Consider the following 21,191-nt stretch of genomic DNA (forward strand, 5'->3'; position numbering starts at 1 on the left):
CTGCGATGAAATAAAACACATGAAACAAAACTTCCACAGGAAGGACGGATTTATAAGAAATCTGCTGAGTCAGCAGTATGTGACGTAGCATCGATGTGCGCATGCGCATTACCACAAGGTAGGACGGATTTAAGGGTAGCACATATGAATAGAACACCGGGGACCCCTGCTCTAAACTATGACTGACATGGAGTTCCATACCATGACAGAACCTCCACCATGTTTTACTGAAGGATGTAGGTTCTGTTGGAAGTTTCTCTTACATCAGAACATTTTCTTTAATTTCAAATTCAAAAATACTTCATTGATCCCAAAGATAAATTTAATGTTGTAATTCTTTAATTCAAATTCTTCACAGAGTTGTAGTGATTACTGTTGTCAGGAACGATATCTTGTAGCAGTCTGTATTACGGTGAATTTGAAGAAGCCTCTGACTGAAGACACAGTTTTCCCAAGAAAACATTAACTTTGGATCCATGACTGCATCACACCAGATGCTACTGAGATGATCCATTAAAAGATGATCCATAAACTTCAGATTCTGCTACATAATGAGATATTTTTATGCCTGACTAATTGTGTTGTGTTGTGTTATTTTTATCCAAATAAATAGTCAATCATCAAAAACTTTATAAGATTTCAGCTGACATCTCTTTAAGGATCAATTATTTGGAGCTAAAATCTTATTTCTAAAATCTAATTTTCCTTGAGATATTTATATTTCTGTTTTTCAGGGACTTTGGAGGCAGATTAGATTAATTGTCAGATTACCTGTCAGTCCAAAAGATAATACAAGATTTAAATTAAAAGCAACGCATCGCTGCGAGCAGGGTTCGAACCTGCGCGGGGAGAACCCATTGGATTTCAAGTCCAGCTGGTTCCGTTTCCCGCCCCCCAGATCACACTTTCAACTGTGATGTCCAGTGGAAAGGTCAGGTTTTATAGAGTGTCGTGAAATGTTTTAATTTAGTTGCCAATAGTTCACATTCAGTCCGCTGAAAACGTCTGGCTGGTGCTGTAAGCCAGTGGTCCCCAACCACCGGGCCGCGGACCGGTACCGGGCCGCGGACCAATTGGTACCGGGCCGCGCAAGAAGTAATGAACTACTTCCGGATCTTTTATTTTGAAAATCTTAAACCGGATTTTACCAGTTACGTCTTGCGCGTCAAAATTGAGCCAAGTTGCAGCAGAATGAGTAGCAACATCGGAGTGCTGTGAACCCTCGTCATATCGCGGTTCACCTTTCACGGATTTGCATCGTGCATTGTGTTCTGCTTTCTGATTGGCTAAACAGTCTCTCCGCTTCTTGTCGGTTTAATATGTACACGTAGGTAAAACAGCTTGCCATATTTAACATAATCGATGGTGGCATGTCGGTTTATAAGAATCTTTTTGCCCAGAAGAAAAAAGAGCAACAGCAGCTACCGATAACTATGTTCTTCTCTCGTAAAAACACACCTGCACCGCGGGCTTTAGAAGAAAAAAATAACCGCTACAGAGCGGAGTCAGGCTGCAGCGGCTCAGTCAGAAGAGCAGTGAAATACACGGGAGTCACTATTTGTGCTACTGTACTTTGTTTTGTTTTTTTTCATAATTATTTTTTATTTTCTCCCGTTCTAATCCAATGACTCGGTGGGGCGGCGCTGATCTCCGCAATTCGGGGAATCCGCCTTCAGTTCGTATTAAAATTATTATTTTACAGTACAGTAGTTATTTGTAAAAAAAAAAAAATTATACAGTACTTTTTATTTGTTAAACAAATGTTTGGGCCTGTAAAAAGGTTTTGTTCTTTGGTTTCAATGTATTATGGAGTATTTTATTGTATAATAATTGTAAAAAAAATAAAGGTTCCTACTTCGAGGATTTCGCCTATCGCGGGTTCTTTCTGGAAAATAACCCCCCGCTCGACTAAAAAGGTTGGGGACCGCTGCTGTAAGCCATAGAAAGGTGGTGTAATTTGAGAATGCCTCCGCCAGAGGGAGACAAATCTCAATCCCCAACAAAACAGATGATTCTTCTGTATAGAGAAGAAATGACGGGGATGAGACTTCAAGCGTTAAATCAGTTCATAATAGCTAACGGGCCAACCAGAAAGCGACTGATAGATTTTCACCACATATTCTGACGTTTTGGTCTGAGATTTCGAGCCCTTCTTAACCGGAAGGTAAAATCTTTGACATGTTGAATTAAGATTGGGTTATCCTCTCCTCCACGCCACAAGGAGGCATCAGCGAGCTCACCATTGGCTTGTTGTGCTTAGGTAGCTTCGTTGCTATGGTTACAAACCATCTAAAGAACTACCTAGTGTTTGTTAATATGCAGCTAAACCTGAATGAATGAGTTCATTATAAAATGACCTTTAACCCCTAATTAATTTGATGACTAAATAGCATTTATATTTAAATTCTGTTATCCGTCTGATCAAGCCTACGGAAATCCATTTCTGCCACTTTGGTGAAAAATAACTGATTTAGTGACCTCATTGAAACTTATTTTCTCATCATAGTATATGAGGTAGTATTGCGTAATACTGAGATACATATTATCTCATATCTTAGTTATGACAGCTAACCAAATCACTATTGTGACACACTTCATGTAATAACATATTGTAATAATTTTAAGAGGCAGTATTTCATATTATGAGATAATATCAGAATAGCCCAATTATTAAACTCATGTAAATGTAATCTTATGTTAAATAAATATGTCCATCATAAATACTTATTCTGTAATGTCTTGTTATTCAGTGTATTTTCTAAAATATTTCCAATTCAGCACAAAAGTTGCTTTACAATGTAGCTTTTTTTCCAAAAGTGCATATCATATATTCAGTGTATTTGTGTCAAAACTCATGATATATGTGAAATATTAATCAGGAAAAAAAATTATTTTATGGTATAACAACTTGCCATAAACAGCCTTAAGACCCAAACCAGATAGAAAAGTCAGGCCCAGTGGGAAATGTCCCAGTTCTCCCAGTTAACCAATCCAGGCCTGACAGCATCTCATTAGAAGACAACAATGTTATAATTAGATAGTATTTCATAATAATCATATCTATACTGAGAGCATCTTTACCTCAGCTGAAACCTCATTATGACGGGACACCAGCCTCAGAAGAAATCCAGGACTGGATTCAGTGTTTCTGGATCTGGAACGACTTTCAGCCCAGGAAGTAAATGATGGAATAAAAAGCTGCAGAGTTCTCCTGTAGGTTCTGTCCGGGACCCGTTTTGGTCCATCTAACAGCAGGAAGTTCTGGAACCCAGAAGCTGGTCGGGTTCCTTACCTCTGCAGCAGGTTCTGCTGCTCATCATCACTCTGCAGCTGCTCCCAGATCAGACTTCAGCATCAGAACAGGCAGCAGGAGGTTCAGTACAATATAGACTTTATTAGTTCACTAAAGTTTAATATGAAATAAAAAGCAGATTGGCTTTAAATCATTCACAATTCAGTAATCGAGTTTCCAGGATCATCATGTCAACACAGGAAGTCCATCCTGCCTGCAGCGGCTGCAGGTTTACAAAATAAGAGCTGGAAAGCGACCTTCAGCGTCGGACCGCACTGAGCGCGCTCACAAACCCAGAGGAGCGCACCTCAAGCCGTGAAGTTACAAAAAAACCCCAAAAACAAAACAAAAACGAGAGAAATCATGGTTCTTTGTGGCGTTGAGTAAACAGACCGACAGCAGGAGGCGCCAGAGTTCAGCTTCCAATCAGAGTCCAGAACGATCGAGTCCAGAAGAAGAGCGAAATCACCAGAACTGCTCGGGGAATGTTTCATAGCATTTTATTGTTTTTAACTGTATTTCTCATCATAGCAATGGAAAAATAGAACCTTTTACAAACGTCTTCAATTTTCTGAAATCTTTGAAACAAGCAAAAACCGGTGAGTGACCCGATCCCGACCCAGTGCAGCGGGGCAATCAACGTGAAGCAGCTCACAGCACGCGCTTCCAGGCCTGCAGCTAAAACTATTCCCATTTGGCACTCGCTCCGCAGCACCGGGCTTTTACTCTGAAGGGCTCCAGTGCTGCTGTCGCCAGGTAAGAGCGCGGAACGCCGGAGTGGGCGGAGCCATTCGGCCCGGGTCGCCGTTTTAGTGCTCAGAAGAAGAAAAATAAGAGCAACAAAAATCTAAAGTTTTCCACAGAAGAAGTCCACAAAGTCGCTCGTTAATCTGATTCCACAAAAGTTTCTCCCTCCCCCCCTCCCCCAGCGTGGGGGCGGTGGCGGGTCTGTGACGTCATCATGATGTCATTCGAGGGGCCAGCTACACGGCGAGAGGGCAAAGGAGGGGCTTGTTTCTTTAAGGGGGAGGAGTCAGAGTCCAGTCCACAGGCCGTCCAGGAGGAAGAGGAGGAGGAGGAGGAAGAGGACGGGGGGAGGGGGGGTCGCCAGCTGGAACTGAAGGTGGTGTGATGTCATCATCTCTCGCGCTCACACAGACACTCATCTCACTTCATCTCACGTCACTTCCTCTGCTGCAGCCAGCGCTGCCACAGACGAGTTCATTCCAGACGAGTCACTGACCTCACGTCGCTCCGAGTCCGGACCGCAGCAATCTGAGGGGAGAGCCAATCAGCAGAGACAGAAGACAACAGCCAATCAGAACAGAGCTCCAACATAAACAGTTTCTACATCACTTCCTGTTTGTTCTCCTTGGATTGAACTAGGACTGAAACAATTTCTCGAGTTCCTCGATTATTAAAATTCCTCGAGGAAAATGTACCTGCCTCGTAGCTTCGTTAATTTGTTTTATTATTTAGCGCGCCGTGTTCCGGCCGGGACATTATTTGCGTTGCGCGGAGCTCTGACTTCCTCCTCTGAGTTGTTGATGAAAGCTAAGTGTTCGCGGCATGACGTCCAATGTTCAAGTTCGGCCCGTGGGGATTTTATGGATTGATAATAACATTCGGGTTTTCATGGTTTTTGGGGACCAATAAGCGTCTTTAAAATGACTGGCGCCATGCCTGGAGTACGGCAGCCTTTCTCCTCCGGGAGCTGCTGGTTCAGAGCGAACGGCAGGAAGAGCTGCAGGTATTAATACAGGTGAGCTGATAGACTGAACACGGCGGGCGGCTGAGTAGCTGATGGTTACAGTGTAAGTGTAGCTTTACGGACGAACCGCACGATAAATTTCATATCATCCCGGTCTGAACAAACGGCTGGCGGAGCGTCGTGGCGGTTCGTGGCTGTAAACGAGTTTCTGAGTGTGTCGACGAAGGTGCCGTAAAAATCCCGTATTTCTCCCCCAGTTCTTACGTTTGTCCCCTGGTCTACCGGCCGTGTCCCCCCCCCCCCCCACATTAGGTTTGTTTGTTCGTCTTTCTCCCCCCGACTTACGTTCGTTTGCCTCTAATCTGCCCCCCCCACCACCACCCTTCCACCACTAAAAGCCTCTCTACAGACTGAGTTTGGGTCGGTTCTGACCCGGTTACAACCAGAACTCAACTGCTGGATTTTAGACTGATCAACAGATTCTTCCTCTGATTGGCTCCCCCTTGTGGTGATAGTACTGAACTGCAGCCAGGAGGCAGTAAAAGACAAACTGAACAGAACTTTATTAAATCAATAGTTGGGATAAGGTTATCTATAGCTGAAAGATCAAAGGTCATTTATGGTTTAATTTTAACATCTGTGTTATTTTGAACTATTTAATTAAATGTTCCTGTTTGAGCTACAACTTGAACCACTCAGTAAGTTAGCATATGATCGCCAGCGTCTGCTGGAATTACGATCATCAAGTGATTTTGGACTCATAAATACGACTACTCTGGAGTGTTTACGTGACCTCGGAGTGCTACGGAGGCAAGACCCAGCGGCCCGCAGCGCAGCGAACTCGCCTAGCAGCACTAGCCGGAGGAGGAGAAAGCGAAAGCGGTGCGACCGGCAGCGGAAGCGCGGCTGTCGAAGTGGACTAACAGCTAAGCTAAACGCTAACCCCCACAGATCCCCGCTTCCGTCCATCTTCCTCTCCAACGTCCGCTCTCTGGACAACAAAATAGACCATCTGCAACTGGAACTGTCTTCAAAGAGAGAGTTGAGGAACTGCTGCGCTCTCATTCTGACGGAGACATGGCTCAACTCGTCCATACCGGACAACGTTGTTAGCCTGGAGGGGCTCGCTACATTGCGCGCAGACAGGAGCAGCGATCTCAGCGGTAAAACCCGAGGAGGGGGGCTGTGTATTTACATCAGCAACAACTGGTGTAAAAATGCCATGACTGTCGCCAGTTACTGCTCCCCGGACATCGAGCTTCTGACTGTTAACTGCAGACCATTCTACCTGCCCAGGGAGTTTACTGTTGTTAGCATCACTGCTGTGTATGTGCCCCCCAGTGCTAACACTAAAGAGGCTATGAGTGTTCTCTACCGGACCATCAGTGAGTTGCAATCCTCACACACAGAGGGCGTTTTCATCATTGCTGGGGATTTTAACCAGGCCAACATGAAGACTGTTCTCCCTCACTTCAACCAGTATGTGGATTTTCCAACCAGGGGAGGAAATACTCTAGACTTGGCCTACACCAACATCAAAGAAGCATTCAGAGCAGCCCCCCGCCCCCACCTTGGCTCTTCAGACCACCTACCTGTCATGCTAATTCCGGCATACAAGCCCCTGCTGTTCAGAACAAAACCTACAGTGAAGCAGGTGAGAGTGTGGACTGAGGGGGCCATGGAGGCACTTCAGGACTGTTTTGAGTCCTCTGACTGGGAGATGTTCAAGGCAGCAGCCACTTACAACGACCAGATCAACATCGATGAGTACGCCATGACTGTGTCAGCCTACATCAACAAGTGCACAGAGGACGTCAGCATCACTAAGAACATTATCACCCGGGCCAACCAACAACCCTGGATGACTAAGGAGGTACGGGAAATGCTAAAAGCACGGAACTCAGCCTTCAAGTCTGGCGACAAGGAGGCACTGAGGACAGCGAGAGCCAACTTGAACCGTGCTATCAGGTTAGCAAAGCGAACCCACAGTCAGAAAATACAGGAGTTCTTCCACGACATCAGCAACACCAGGAGTATGTGGCAAGGCATAAAGGCGATCACAGATTACAATCCATCCTCCCCCCCAGTGGGTGAAGTTGATGCTGACTTTCTCAATGGACTCAATAACTTCTTTGGGAGGTTCGAGGCACTGAACAGTACTCCGGCAAAGAAAACTGTTCCCCACTAGGAAGAGGAGGCACTTTGCCTGGACACAGCCGATGTGTTGAAGACTCTGAAAAGAGTCAACCCACGGAAGGCCCCAGGCCCCGACAACATACCTGGGCGGGTGTTCAGGGAATGCGCAGGTCAGCTGGCTGGTGTCCTAACAGACATTTTTAACACCTCACTGGACCAAGCCACAGTGCCAGCCTGTCTCAAAACTGCCTCCATCATTCCGGTGCCAAAGAAACCTCAAGTCACCTCTTTCAACGATTACCGGCCTGTGGCACTGACTCCCATCATGATGAAGTGCTTTGAAAGGCTGGTAAAAGAACACATCGTCTCCAGACTCCCCTCCACATTCGACCCGTTCCAGTTTGCCTACCGCCGAAACCGCTCCACTGAGGACGCCGTCTCCTCCGCCCTACACCTGAGCCCGGCTCACCTGGAGGAGAAGAACACTCATGTGCGGATGCTGTTCCTGGACTTCAGCTCAGCGTTCAACACAATCATCCCACAGCATCTGGCAGGAAAACTGGGACACCTGGGCTTCAGCACCCCCCTGCGCAACTGGCTGCTAGACTTCCTCACCGACAGACCTCAGTCAGTCCGGATCGGACAACACACCTCCGATGTCATCACCCTCAGCACAGGCTCCCCTCAGGGCTGCGTCCTGAGCCCTCTGCTGTTCACTCTGATGACACACGACTGCGCCCCCAGGTTCGCCACCAATCACATCGTGAAGTTCGCGGACGACACAACGGTGGTGGGCCTCATCAGAGACGACAACGACCTGGACTACAGAGAGGAGGTGGAGCAGCTGGTGGACTGGTGCAGAGACAACAGCCTGATCCTGAACGTTGACAAGACGAAGGAGATGATCGTCGACTTCAGGAAGAACCGGCCCAGCCACGCTCCACTGCTCATCAACAGCTCGGCTGTGGAGGTGGTCAGCAGCACCAAATTCCTGGGGGTGCACATCACAAACGACCTCACCTGGACTGGGAACACCACGTCTCTGGTCAAGAGGGCACAGAAACGTTTGTATTTCCTGCGGAGGATGAGAAGAGCACACCTGTCCCCGCCCATCCTCAAGACGTTCTACAGAAGCACCATAGAGAGCATTCTGACCAGCTGCCTCTCTGTGTGGTGTGGAGGCTGCAGCGCCTCCGACTGGAAGAACGTGAGGAGAGTGGTGCGGACAGCAGAGAGGATCATCGGGGCCCCCCTTCCCTCCATTCAGGACATTTCATCCCAGCGCTGCGTGTCCCGAGGCCGAAACATCGTCAGTGACCCCTCACACCCCCACCATGGACTGTTCTCCCTGCTGCCCTCTGGAAAGAGGTTCTGCAGCATCCGGTGCAGGTCCACCGGGTTCCGAAACAGCTTTTTCCCACTTGCCATCAGACTGCTGAACTCTTAACTGGACTGCACTCAAAAACTGGTCTCCACTTCATACCTTGGACATGTACAGAGCTAAATAACTTCTATTTTACTGTCAGTCCTGCACTTTATATTTTATATTCATATTTATATTTATATTTTATATTGTATTTTATTTTATTCTGGAGTAACCTCACAACATTGGAACCTCAAAACATTGTTCTGAGCCGTATGCAACGAAATTTCGTTCTGTATACACCCTGTGCATGCAAAATGACAATAAAGTCAGTCTAAGTCTAACTCCTGGAGCAACAGGAATAAATTCATGTTGCGTTTCGCTGCAGTGCATCATGGGCCTTGTAGTGTTTAAGACCAGAATTCCTCAACAATATGGAGAAATTTGGATGCAGCTAAATGTTCATTTGGACCTACAGCAGAACATCTGGACTCAGTCAGAACTTCAGGCACAAAGACAAGTTCTGAAACTTTTTAATGTCAGTTCAGGATTCAGTAGAAAGGTTAAAGTTCAGCTGCAGAGACGGAGCCGACAGCAGGGGCAAACATCCAGCATAACAACGATCTGCAGCTTCAATAAAACAGCTGGAAATGGTTCTGATCCGGTTATTCACTAATAACCAGCGCTACAGAGGGCTGATGTTGGAGACCAAGAAGGAGAGAAAAAACAAAACAAGGAATAAAATAAAAAATGCAACAAAAAAAGAATAAGCTCGATAAATAAATAAATATATGCAATTTTTCATTGTTAATTTTGGCAGGCTCAGGCCTCCATACGTTGCTGCTAACTGAACTCTGAACCACCTGAACTTTTTAAAGGTCCGGCCCGCCAAGCAGAACCTGCTGATTTGGGTCAAGCAGTTCTGCTGTAATCGGGTCGGTCCGTTTAACATCAAACACCAAAGCTGGAGAAAACCCAGTTAGAAGATGTTCGGTTCTGCTCCGCGCTGCCCGCAGACAGGACAGGTCAGAACCGCTAGAACCGGCTCCGGGGCCTCAGAACCTCACCAGGCTTGGCTCTTGAGCTTGCGCAGCTCCTTGGTGGCCCAGGTGGCCAACGTCTTGGTCTTGACGATTTTGGAGCGCCGACCCTCCGTCAGCAGGTCGTTGATCAGCGGACGCATCTCCACCAGCTTCATCATGTCTTTCCCGAAGGCTGTGCAGAGGTCGCTAAGGTCACACACACACACACATATTAACACACACACAGATTAACACACACACACACAGCAGCCCAGAGGTTCTGACTGCAGCGGGTCTCAGATGTTGTGGTCTGGTTGTGCATCACACAGTCAGCGTGGTGCATGGTTTCTCCTCACCGACCCGACCGGTTCTGGTCCCAGTTCTAGTTCTGGTCCTGGTTCTTACCCGATGAGTCCGGCGGCGTTGGCCACCACACCGTCAGAGTGGTCCTCGTCCTCAGCGATGTGGTGGATGAAGGACAGGATGAACTCCACGCGCGGCTGAACCAGCATCACGTCCGCTACAGGGGGAACAGAGGTCAAAGGTCACAGAAAGGTCAAAGGTCAAACTCAGGTCAAATTTAGCTTGTTGGGTCCCGCAAAACCGGGAAGCTGTTGGGTTTGGGCCAGAGCCCAGAGCTTCCCGGGTGAAAACGACCCGGTTTCTCTGCGACGGCGTAAATCCTCCTGCTGGGCTGCAAACAGGAAGAGGAACCGCCGGCGCCAGACAGGAAGTGCGGGCCTTACGGTGGACGTTCTCCTGGTCGCCCTTCAGGCCCTGGATGATGCCGGTGTAGGCCTCCAGGCAGCCCTCCCTCAGCTCGTTCAGGTAGTCCACCATGTCGTAGTCCGACTGCAACAGAACCGGATCAGAACCTCAGGAAAAATCAAGAAACTTTTCCAGCATGAAAAATTATAAATAAACTAAAGATTTAACGGTTTCATTTACTATCATTTATTAATGTTAATAATGTTTCACACAAGAACAAAACTGATAAAAATCCAATAATGTTTTTTAATATAAACTACAAACAAAGTTTTGATTCAATTCCACAGATTGATATGATTTAATAGTCATAATCAATATTCATCCAAACAAATCTGTTAAGGTCAATAACCTTCCTGCTCTAATTAAACACAATTTACAAAGAAAACTACAAACACATCTCTAAAAACCGTTCCTGCCAAGTTTCCTGGGATTCAGCAAATAGAAATATAATTTCTATTTCTATTATTTACAGAAATAATTAGAAATAACAATAATATGAACCAAGAACGTTTCAACAGTAAATAATGTTTTCCAAATTCAGCCTTTTAATCAAATGTTATCAAAATGAGCAGTTTGAATATCAAGAATTTTCAAGGACTTTATACAGAAATCAAGGATTTTCCAGACCTTGAAAACACCTAATTGAAATTCAAGCATTTCCAAGGATTTCAGTGACTCGTGGTGAGCCGAGCCCACAGCCAGGTGAGCTTACCTTGTCCACCTGAGCCTGGCTGGCCTGCTGCAGCGTGTCCAGGACGATGTCCAGGTACTTCTTGAACTCTCCTCCGATGGCCAGAGCGATGTCTCCGAATGCAGAGAGGATCTGCGGCTTCACCGAGCGATGGACGTTCTCGTTCTGCAGACACAGACGGAGCGATCAGACGGTTCTGCCGCACGCTGGAGGTTTGGCAGCGTTGCCACGGCGACGGTGGTCTCAGATAGACGCGGAGGGTGTGCGTCACGATCGGAGCGGTGCACAAAGGATCGTCACAGACCGAACAGAAACCGGGCCGGCCCGGCGCCGCTCACCCCCAGGTTCTCCAGCAGCAGCTGCATGATCTCGTCGCAGTAAGGCAGGATGTTGGACTGCAGCGCTCGGCACAGGTCGCACACCAGGCCCACCGCCGCCAGACACACCTGCAGCACAGGACAGGTAACTGAGAACGAGCCCTGGAGCGTCGCCACGACGTTGGAGAAAACGTTTCATTCTACATTTTCTCATGGATTTAAAACTAAACCTGATTAAAAATGTTTTCATGTCTACATTAACATATTTTCAGCAACAAAAATGAATTTAATTGGAACTGGAAGGGCAGATTCAGGAAATTTGTATAAATGTCTTGGAAGCTGATTGGCTGAGCTGATTGGTAGCTGACCAATCACAGCTCAGCAGTAGAAACTCCCACCTCATTACTGGGAAGAAAAATGTAAATATAAATGCAGTAATAAATAAATCTGGAAATTAAATTTTGCATATTTCTATTAGTATTTCCTCATTTAAATATTTCCTGATTTCATATGAATTATTTTTAATTTTGTTCATATTTAATCTTTATTTAATTATTTTCTAATTCTCTGAGGTTGTCCTAATTTATTTAGTTTTAAAATAAATTGTTATGTTGAATTTCCTCCCATATTCATTTATTTATATAAATGAATATGCTAATTTTCATCAAGTTAATTTTGGCAGGATCAGTCCTCCGTACTGATTAAATTCTGGAAAAAATAAATAAACTAGTAGATGTGAAAGCAACAGCGTTGAGTTCAGTGGAGAAAAGGTGGAAACAGAAACTCTGGAGGATAAATCTGGTGATTCTTTTTATTCTGATTAAAAACCCAATAAAAATACATCATTTATGTTTAGTGTAAATCATTATTAAAACTTATATTTACTTATATTTTATATTAAAGATAAACATCAAAGGAAACCCGAGAGCGTTCTGACAAAGGATGAAATTATAAATTGGAGGAAATAAAAACGCTCTGATCCCTGATGTAAGCAGGATTAGTGTCTGAAGCTAACGGCCGAGCCGAGGCTCCGCCCCCTTCCTACCTGGTACTCTGCGTAGTTCTTCAGTCCGATGGCCAGGAACGGCTTGAAGGCATCCATGTATTTCTGGAAGTCGCTCCCCAGAACTGAAGTGAGCGGCAGAGAGAGTGATGTGTGTGTAGGAGCGTTAGCGTTAGCATTAGCATGAGCAGCATCTTCCGCCTACCTTCCACCAGCGTGGACACGGCCATCAGCGCGTCCTCCTGGACGCCGCCGGAGCCCGCCGTGCTCTGGAACATCCTGAGAAGAGACGCCATCACCACGTCGGAGATCTGCAGCGCGTCCTGGTGCTGCACCTTCCGCAGGACGTTCTGCAGGGACAGGAAGCGCTCAGCACTCCTTCACAATAAAAGCGGCAGCGACCGAGCTCAGGCGGCGAGCCTCACCTGCAGAGTGGCGCAGAGCAGCGACTGCAGGTCGTTGAACTGGATCCGGTCCGAGGTGCTCTGGATGTGAGACTGCACAGGAAGGCGGCATCAGCCGGGCCGTCCTTTCACAGTAAAGGCCTGAGCGGTGGCCGGCGGGACTCACCTCCATCTGCAGGACCTGCTGCAGCCGCTCCATGATGACCAGCGTGGTCTTCTGCACCGCCGGGTAGCAGTCCTTAGCGCTGTTCTTCACGATCTCCATCAGAGCTTCGTAGGCGGCCGAGCGCAGGTTGTTCTGGTGGCCGTCGGGTCTGGAGAGGAACCAGAAGGCAGCGGACATGTTTCCTCACGCCAAAGACACCGCAACACAATCAGGGCAAAAGGTTAAGGGTCGGATTTAATTTGATTCACTATCATATGATATTTATTACTGTTGGCGTCTTCCTGTTTTCTACAGAAGCTGATTAAACATCTTGTGTTCAATCCGCATACACACCTGACTGATCTGACAACTTAACACTAAAAAACCTTAAATTTCAATAACCGTTTGACATACAAAACATAAACAAGCACTAAAAAACATTCTTAGTTTTATATAATTTAGGGAATTCTAACTGAAGTTAAGTCAGACCAAACTTTTCTTATTTTAGGTCAGAAACTGAAAAAAATATTTTTGTTGTATGAATGTATCAGGCTTACACTGTAAATAATGTTCCCCAATTTAGGCTTTTAATTAAGCGTTACACTTTATTACCAAACTGTGCAGCTAGAAGATCAAAACCGTAGGAGCCTGTAAGACCCTATAGGACCCGGTAAGACCTGAACCCGAACCCGGTAGGCTGCGCTCCTACCTGTCGGTGGTCTCCAGCAGCTTCTGGACGATGATCTCGAAGGACGAGGACAGGCAGTAGGTGCTGGGCTCCTCCTGATCCTCCGCGGCGTCCGTGGCTTCGTATGCCGCCTCGGCCAGAGACGAGAAGGCCTGGAGGAGAGCAGAGGACCCGTTAGCCTCAAGGCGGTCTGGTCCAAACCAGAACACGAACCGGATCTGAAATGATCTGGTTGTGTTAACAACTGGCATTAAAGCACTGCGGCCGTTGTTCTTTTATACATCAGGCTAACATTTAAGCTTCAGCTTTAGCACATAATGTTGACAACAGCTATAACCAATGCTAGTCATTGTTAGCGAGCAGCTACTGCCCTCCAACAGGGAGGGGGCGGGGTCTTGCACATGTGACATCAGACAGCAGTGGGTCCATATCACCATGGTACGTATCAGAAGCTAACGCTAAATTGCTGTTCTGGCTTGATATTTGGCAGAAGTGCTATCACAACATGGTGTTTACTAGAAGCTAACGCTAAAGCTTAACCCTGAGCCAATCAGAAGCTGAGGATGCTGAAGGCCAGGGCTGAGATCTGCCTCATGACACAAAGACATAAAAATTGTAAATTAAACTCTATTGACTTATTTTATATGTGAATTTCCATCAGTTACAGAAATAATAAAGTGATAGAAAACCTGATGCAGTTTCTTCCTCAGTGAGATTCTGACACTGGGAGCAGGTTACTGGTTTCAGCTGGTTGCAAACCTGAGGCCAGCTGGTGTCAGTCAGTTCTGGCAGATCTGAACTTTGGTTTGACGACTGAAACATGAGAAACTTCAGAGCGACAGGAGGAACCGCAGAGCTCCGTCAGGTTAAAGTCACATCTTGTGAAGTTGGGATATTTTTGCTCCAACAGGATCCAGAGGAATCAAATGTTGGACTGGATTTTATTTCATTTGTGAATATTGCTCCTCATTTTCAACAGTGGAGCTATAGAGGTTATCATTTTGGAGAAAGTCTCATCAACATCAATATTTCCACTGAATAAGAGACAAAAATAAATATGTTTGATGGAGGAAAAGCCAATAAAGCTCCTCTTAGGCTCTGAGCTCCAACAGGCCAGAGAGCACCAAGCTGGTTGTTGTTAATATCAGACAGTTAATTGAATCTTACATTTGTTTGTTGTTTAATGAAATATATTTGTCCTACTTGAAGTTTGTTGTGACATAAACTCAGACAAACGAGGTCATTAGTCCAAGTTTGTCATTTATTGAACGTTCAGAAACTGATCAGCTCTAAACCATGAGGACCTTTTCACTCTGTCATTTAAGCACACCTGTTGCCGTGGCAACCGCCTGGGCCTCGCAAGCCGAGCAGAGATTAAAACAAAACATTCAGTCCGTTACGATATCAGGTTTAATGATTATTTAGTGACTATTAATAATCGCTCCCTGCTCTGACGGTCAGTCGGTCAATTTTCTTTAGCAGAACCAAATCGCACAGAATAGCACAACACCTCACTGAAACAAAAATTACTGAGATTATTGACTTATTGAGTCGTTACTATGAGCAGGTTTTGTTCTGGTCCCCCCTCCCCCAGCTGTGGAGGAAGTGATGTCACGGCTCACCCAGCAGACGTTGGAGGCCACCCTGGGCTCGGCCCCCAGGCCCTCGATCAGACACTGCAGCAGCGGCGCCAGGTAAACCTCGTGGATGGCGGCTTCGGGCTGCAGCTCGCAGATGCGTCCGACGGTCCAGGCCGTGGTGTCCCTCACCACCACGCTGGGGTCCTTCATCAGCTCGATCAGGGTGGGCATGGCCTGCAGGGGGCAGCGCGGTCAGGCCCGGCTCCGCGGAACCGGGCCGACCCGCGGCGGCGGCTCACCTGGATGACGAGCGGTTTGAGCTGGTTCAGGTCGGGCCCCTCCAGGATGGAGCCGAACGCCATGATGGAGGCATCCCGGTACCGCCAGTCCGGGTTCTTGATGTTCTCCTTGATGAAGGGCAGAACATGGGGAACCACGTCGTCCTCGCAGCAGGTGGCCAGCAGCATCAGACACACGCCCGCCGCCTTGCAGGGGTTCCAGTCGTCGTCATCGTCGTTCTCGTCCTGCGGACACACGACGCACCGTCAGCGGGGCGGACTCATGCTGAGCGCGTGCAGACGGGCAACGGGGCGGCACCTGCTTGGCCAGCGTCTGGGTCAGGATGGGGACCAGGTACTGCAGCGCTCCTTTGGCGTAGAACTTACTGGTGTGCTCAGGGGGCCGGCCCTGCTCCGAGGCCTGCGATGGGACGAGGAGGCAGGAAGAGGCGGTCAGCAACACGGAACGGCACGGCGGCCCGATGACGACCAAAACAAACGCACCTCTGAGGCCTCGATGGCCAGGTCCATCTCCTCGTCGCAGACATTGGACCAGAACTCGATGCCCTGCAGCGCCACCTCGTCGATGTCGCTCTTCATCGCCTCGATGGTGATCTGGACCAGAACACAGCGTCAGGGTTTCCACCAGAGGGGGGCGCCGTCGCTCTCAGGGCGCTAACCTCCAGTCTACATCCACGACCAGAACCTGTCAGGTTCTTCAGCACCTCAACGCCACGTTTAGCAGGAAATTAAAGAACTTCCTGGGAATTTATGGCAGACGTTCCTGCATTGAGAATATTCAGCAGGAAGTTCTGGTTCTGCAGGCAGTAGAACCAGAACCAGAACCGGAATCCAGCTTTAATGAAGCCTGCCAGCAGGGGGCAGTAGTGAGCCGGTGACAGGAACGCATTAACCTGGAGTTATCTGCCTGTACAGAGGCCCGGTTCTTGATCCGGTCCGGTTCTGAGGCTGGACCCAAACCCGTCTTCATCACTTCCTGTTTCTTACCGCGAACAGGGCGGGGCCCATGTAGGTCTCCATGTACTGGTAGTACAGCGACATGATCTTCACCAGGTTCTGCAGCGCTGCCACGCGTACCTGAGCACAGGTAGAGCAGAGGGGCGGAGTTACAGGCGGCTCAGCAGAGGGGCGGAGCTTCAGCGGCTCGGTCCGATCGGACTCACTCTGGTGTCGGGACACTGCGTGGCTTCACACACCACCTGCATGATGAAATGTCTCTCCGTCTGAAAACACACACACAGGTCAACGTGCCGCTCACACACCTCAAGAGCAGCGACCGGTTCTGGTTCTGGACCTCCTTGTCGAAGTTGGCTCTGGTGAACTCCAGCGAGTTGAGCAGCGCGTTGGTGGCGGCCAGCTTCACGTTGTTGCTGGGCTCCTCCTTCCTCATGCCCTGGATGATGGCCGTCAGGATCTGGTTGGCCGTCTCCTGAAGCTGCTCCGGGTCCTGCGGGTCAGAACCAGAACCGTCAGGCACAAACGGAACCGCGTAGAACAGGCGGCCGGTTCTGACTTCAGTTCTTTAAGCTGAAAAACTTTCATTAAAAACTTTGTTTAAATTTAAAAACAGAATCAGTTTCCTTCCTGGAAACATCTGGATGGATTTTTATCCAATCGAAAGTTTTAGGTTTTTTACTTTTTTGTTGAAATTTAGCAAAATCAGAACCGAAAGAACAACTATATGAACGGCAATGTGAACAAATTAATAAATTAATTAGAACTTCATTGAAAAATATTTGGAAAAACAACAATAATAATAATTAAAAGTCAGCTGAAAAATAAAAACTAAATTTTTTATCAACCTGTCTGCCTCATTTTATTGAAAGAACAAAAAACAGAAATTATTTAAAATAATTTAAGCATTTAGCTTTGGTGAAATGAGCCAATCAAAAGCTGCCGATGACGTCATGTGACAGGAAGTAGAATTCAGATTGGTTGAGAAAATTAAACTAAAAATATCCAATCTGAAAAAAATTGAACAAAAATCTGAAAATAAAGGAAACCAGAATCAGACCAAAGCATACGATCGTTCCGGTGCGTTTTGGTTCCGATTTCAAATGATTTACGGGTCAGATCGGTCCTGGAGACTGGTTCTGATGGGTCCAGTCGGTTCTGGACCGGACCCATCAGAAGCAGCTGGACTCACGATGTCCTGGCAGATGTATCCGATGGCCTCCAGCGTGGACTCCTTCATGTGCTCGGTGCTGGACGGGTCCGTTACGTTGGCCACCAGCTGCGGGATCAGCTCAGGCCACTGGGTCACCGGGATCTCGGCGCAGGCGATGCCGGCCACGCACTGCGACGCCGAGCTGGGCCGGTATGTCTCCGTGCCCAGCGTCTGTAGAACCTGCAGAGACGGGTCGGGTCAGAGTCGGGTCGGAGCGGAACGGAGCAGAACCGGGCCGGGTCCTTACGTAGTTCTTGATCTCGCGGCGAGCGTTGGCGTCGATGGCCAGCCATCGCTGCTGGTACTGCGTCTTCACGTCCGGGTCTTTGGAGGTGAGCGAGTTCTTGACCTGCAGCCCCGCTGCGACCCGCGCCACCTGCGTGTTTCCGGGGTTGGCCAGAACCTTGGACAGCTCCACCAGGAAGGTGGGCTGGGGACAGAACCGGGTCAGAACCAGAACCCAACACATGTTCAGCATCTCTAATCTGTTCATCAGGCCCACATCATGATGCCTCCACCGCACTAATCAGTTTCTCTCCAGCCTCCTCCCTGGCTATGGCAGGCAGTTACAACATAAAATCAGCTCTAATGTCTGAACCAGTTCATTCTGATCACGTTCAATTCATCGTCAATAAATTAGTGAAACCAGTTAAACATGTTTTCCATCCTGACTCATCACTGAATAATTATTCTGTTACAACAGAAGCTTCAATAAATAAATTGTGAAAATGATCGGGCTCAGCAGGTCTTTAGATACAATCCGAGTCTCATGAGAAGAAATCCTGCCGGCTTTTATTCTGCAGGCATCTGCTCGGACAGCTCAGCAACAATTTACTAATTCAGAATCTAAAACTGGGGCTTTGATGACGTCCCCTCCGCTGACCTGCAGGGATCCGTCCGTTTACTACCGGATCCACTGGAACCGACTGCTCCGCCCAGCTCTGCTTTCCAGCCTGGCTCTTGGCAATGCCTGCGGCCACAGGGGCCGTCTGCTTATTTGCTTTAGTTTTCTTGTTTTATTTCATTTTTGGTGCTCAATAAAAAGCCTAATTATTGTTGAGGTTCGTGTCTCGCTGGTTTGGTTACGGCTCAACGAGCCGGGTCGTAATGGTGAGTCAATTATGTTTCCGATATCTTGATTGTGTGACAGATCATGTTGGTCTATCAGAATGTAAATACAGAAATCTTAACTTATTATTCAGGATGAATTGAAACTCAGATTTTTGGAATGTGATTACAGAAAAACAGATTTTATGTTAAAACAGCTTGCCATACACCAACAGTAAATCAAAACTATTGAAACATTAAAACTGTCTGGGCTGCTGAAGTTTCATTTTTGCTACTTTTTAGCTCTGATATTTCATTCATGGATTCTCATGAATATAATCTGGACAGCAGAAACAGATTCCATGTTGTAGGAACTGGTTTAACTGGGATGAGAGAGACTGGGATGGAAACCAACTCCAGCTGGGATTTTAATCATCAGCTTGAAGAAGATGAGGTGGAAGAAAGACGCAGCTCCCTGTGTGTGACTGGACTGAGTGTGTGAGTGTGTGTGTGTGTGGGGGGTGGGGGCTGCTCTCCATCCACCTCCCCCTCCGGTACTAACCAGGTTCTCTATGGCCGCCTGCTCCAGGAACTTCTGCGCCGCCTCCAGTTCATTCCGATCTGAGGACAGAGAGGGAGAGGAGTCACTCTGGAGCACCAGATCGGATCAGAACCAAGCAGAACCAGATTCGGTTTCACACCGCTGGATTCCTGCAGCTCACTTCCTTTGATTGATGAAGAAAAAGCGAGAAACAGCAGCAACATGTTCATGTTTTTCACTTCTGGGGTTCCTTCCTTGACCTTTGACCCTGCCTTCTACAGGTGGCAGTGTAGAATATTCCAGAACCTTTGAGAAAATTGTGCAATAATGACGCGACTTACAGTAAACACAGTTAAAGTCTTTCTGCTTTGCGTTGGTTTCAGACAGACCCCAGATCAGATCATCCTGGTCCGAAACGCATCACAGCTGATGTTTATCACTGATGCTGCAATAACCATAAAATCATGACAGGTGTTGTAAAGAATGATCCAGTCCAGGTTAGATCAGTTTTACTGTTTAGTGTGGAGAAGCTCTCTTAAATCACACATTCTGCAAAAAGGATGAAATGATAAAATGACAAACAGCTTTTAAACAATCTGCCAAAGCTGATTTTTATCTTTTGTGTTTGCTTGGGGTGGAGCTGCATGTTTTACTCCTGCTCTGATCTCAGGTGATCAGGATGAGAACAACTCCAGATATTTCCTGATTTTATTAACAGAGTAAAACAGCTGAGCTTGTTTTTATTGTAGAGAAACTCGGTCCAGATTGTGTTCGTTGGCCTTAAAAACATCCAAACAGTCATTTAACCTGCAGCTGAGACATGAAGTGTCTTGCTAAGCGGCTCATCGGTGGATCCACGCTGAGCTCTGCTCACACTGGGTCTATTTCCACGCAGGAACAGCCCGCTCTGCGGCAGGAACCCGCCGACGAACCAACATGTGTGTTAGCTGCTAACGCTAGCTGCTGACCGGAACAAGACCGGTTCTGGTGACGGGAGTCAGTAAAACCGGAACAAAGTTTAGCGATAACAACCCCAACCATCCGATTCTGTAACCTGGAAGAGTTTTCGGTTCTGGGTAATGAACCGGAGGGAGGGGAGGCCGACGGTGCAACTGAGCCGCGCTAACAGGCTAACCGAGCAGCTGCACTGGGTATGGGCAGGGTCGGCGTCCGGTGCCGCTTCCTCCAGCGGCCACCTCACCCACTGAGTGACCTGAACCCCTCGGTTACGCTCTCCCATTGAGTTCCAACTGGGTCAGAGCACTGTGGTTGGTGTAGATTCCCCTGAAATAGTTCCTGAAGTTCGGGCAGAGTGCGGAGTCACTCATCACGGCAGGCCTCAGTTAGCTCACTTAGCATGAGGAGCTAACAGCTCCCTCCGCCCAAAGATAAACCTTCCCCGGGTCCTCCATCACCACTCCATCGGTACCGAACATAGCGTCCCAGATCCAGCTGGAGGAACCGGTTCCGCCCCGGTACTCACCTGGAGAGACGGTTTTTTCCAGGATAGTGATGAGCTCCATCCTGTGGCCCGGCTGCTCCTGCTGCCGCCGCCGCCGCCGCTCTTTACTTGGTCGGGTTCGATAACACCGGATGATCTGGTTCCCTGGAGCCCGGTTTGAGGCAGTCACAGGGCGGGTTCGGCTGGGCTCGGTTAGATTCGTTTGGGATTTACTCGGACGGTGCAGGAAATGTTAACGGCCGCAGCTCGCAGAAACGCCGCCCGTTCGCGAGGGAAAGGAGCGCGCGGTTCTCTCACGCGGAGGGATATCACGCACTGACGCACGTACGGCGTCACCATGCCTTTTTTAATCGCGGAACCATCCGGGAGGAAGGCACCATTACCGCCACCTCCTGTTGCGGAGGGTGTATTACCCCATAGAACCGAAAGTACATGTGTAGTCTGGTGATCAGAAAGATAACAGATAATTTGAGTAAATACATAAATATTATTAAGGAGATAACTCCATCTAAAAACTTATCTGACCAACCTGCCTCTCTGTGAAGAAATACTTTC

The 21,191-nt window shown here is 47.7% G+C and overlaps 1 protein-coding gene and 1 non-coding gene across 2 annotated transcripts; both read right to left on the reverse strand.

The window, feature by feature from the left end:
• Window positions 1–3,374: 3,374 nt before the first annotated feature.
• Window positions 3,375–20,955, reverse strand: kpnb1 (karyopherin (importin) beta 1). The gene is made up of 22 exons (XM_032587705.1): window positions 20,658–20,955; window positions 19,196–19,254; window positions 17,834–18,016; window positions 17,566–17,766; window positions 16,714–16,866; window positions 16,583–16,642; window positions 16,407–16,496; window positions 15,903–16,013; window positions 15,718–15,819; window positions 15,420–15,644; window positions 15,163–15,354; window positions 13,562–13,692; window positions 12,874–13,021; window positions 12,729–12,800; window positions 12,509–12,653; window positions 12,346–12,428; window positions 11,322–11,429; window positions 11,005–11,148; window positions 10,271–10,376; window positions 9,930–10,044; window positions 9,570–9,731; window positions 3,375–4,567 (listed from the first exon to the last, which is right to left on the reverse strand). Coding segments are annotated over exons 1-22 (2,631 nt in total). The 5' UTR covers window positions 20,698–20,955; the 3' UTR covers window positions 3,375–4,566.
• On the reverse strand, window positions 10,108–10,246 carry LOC116736314 (small nucleolar RNA SNORA79). Its single transcript, XR_004342524.1, has one exon. It is a non-coding gene; the product is annotated as a small nucleolar RNA SNORA79 (small nucleolar RNA).
• Window positions 20,956–21,191: the final 236 nt, after the last annotated feature.

This window comes from Xiphophorus hellerii, chromosome 16 (genome assembly GCF_003331165.1).
Source record: "Xiphophorus hellerii strain 12219 chromosome 16, Xiphophorus_hellerii-4.1, whole genome shotgun sequence".
In the NCBI taxonomy this organism is placed as follows: domain Eukaryota; kingdom Metazoa; phylum Chordata; class Actinopteri; order Cyprinodontiformes; family Poeciliidae; genus Xiphophorus; species Xiphophorus hellerii.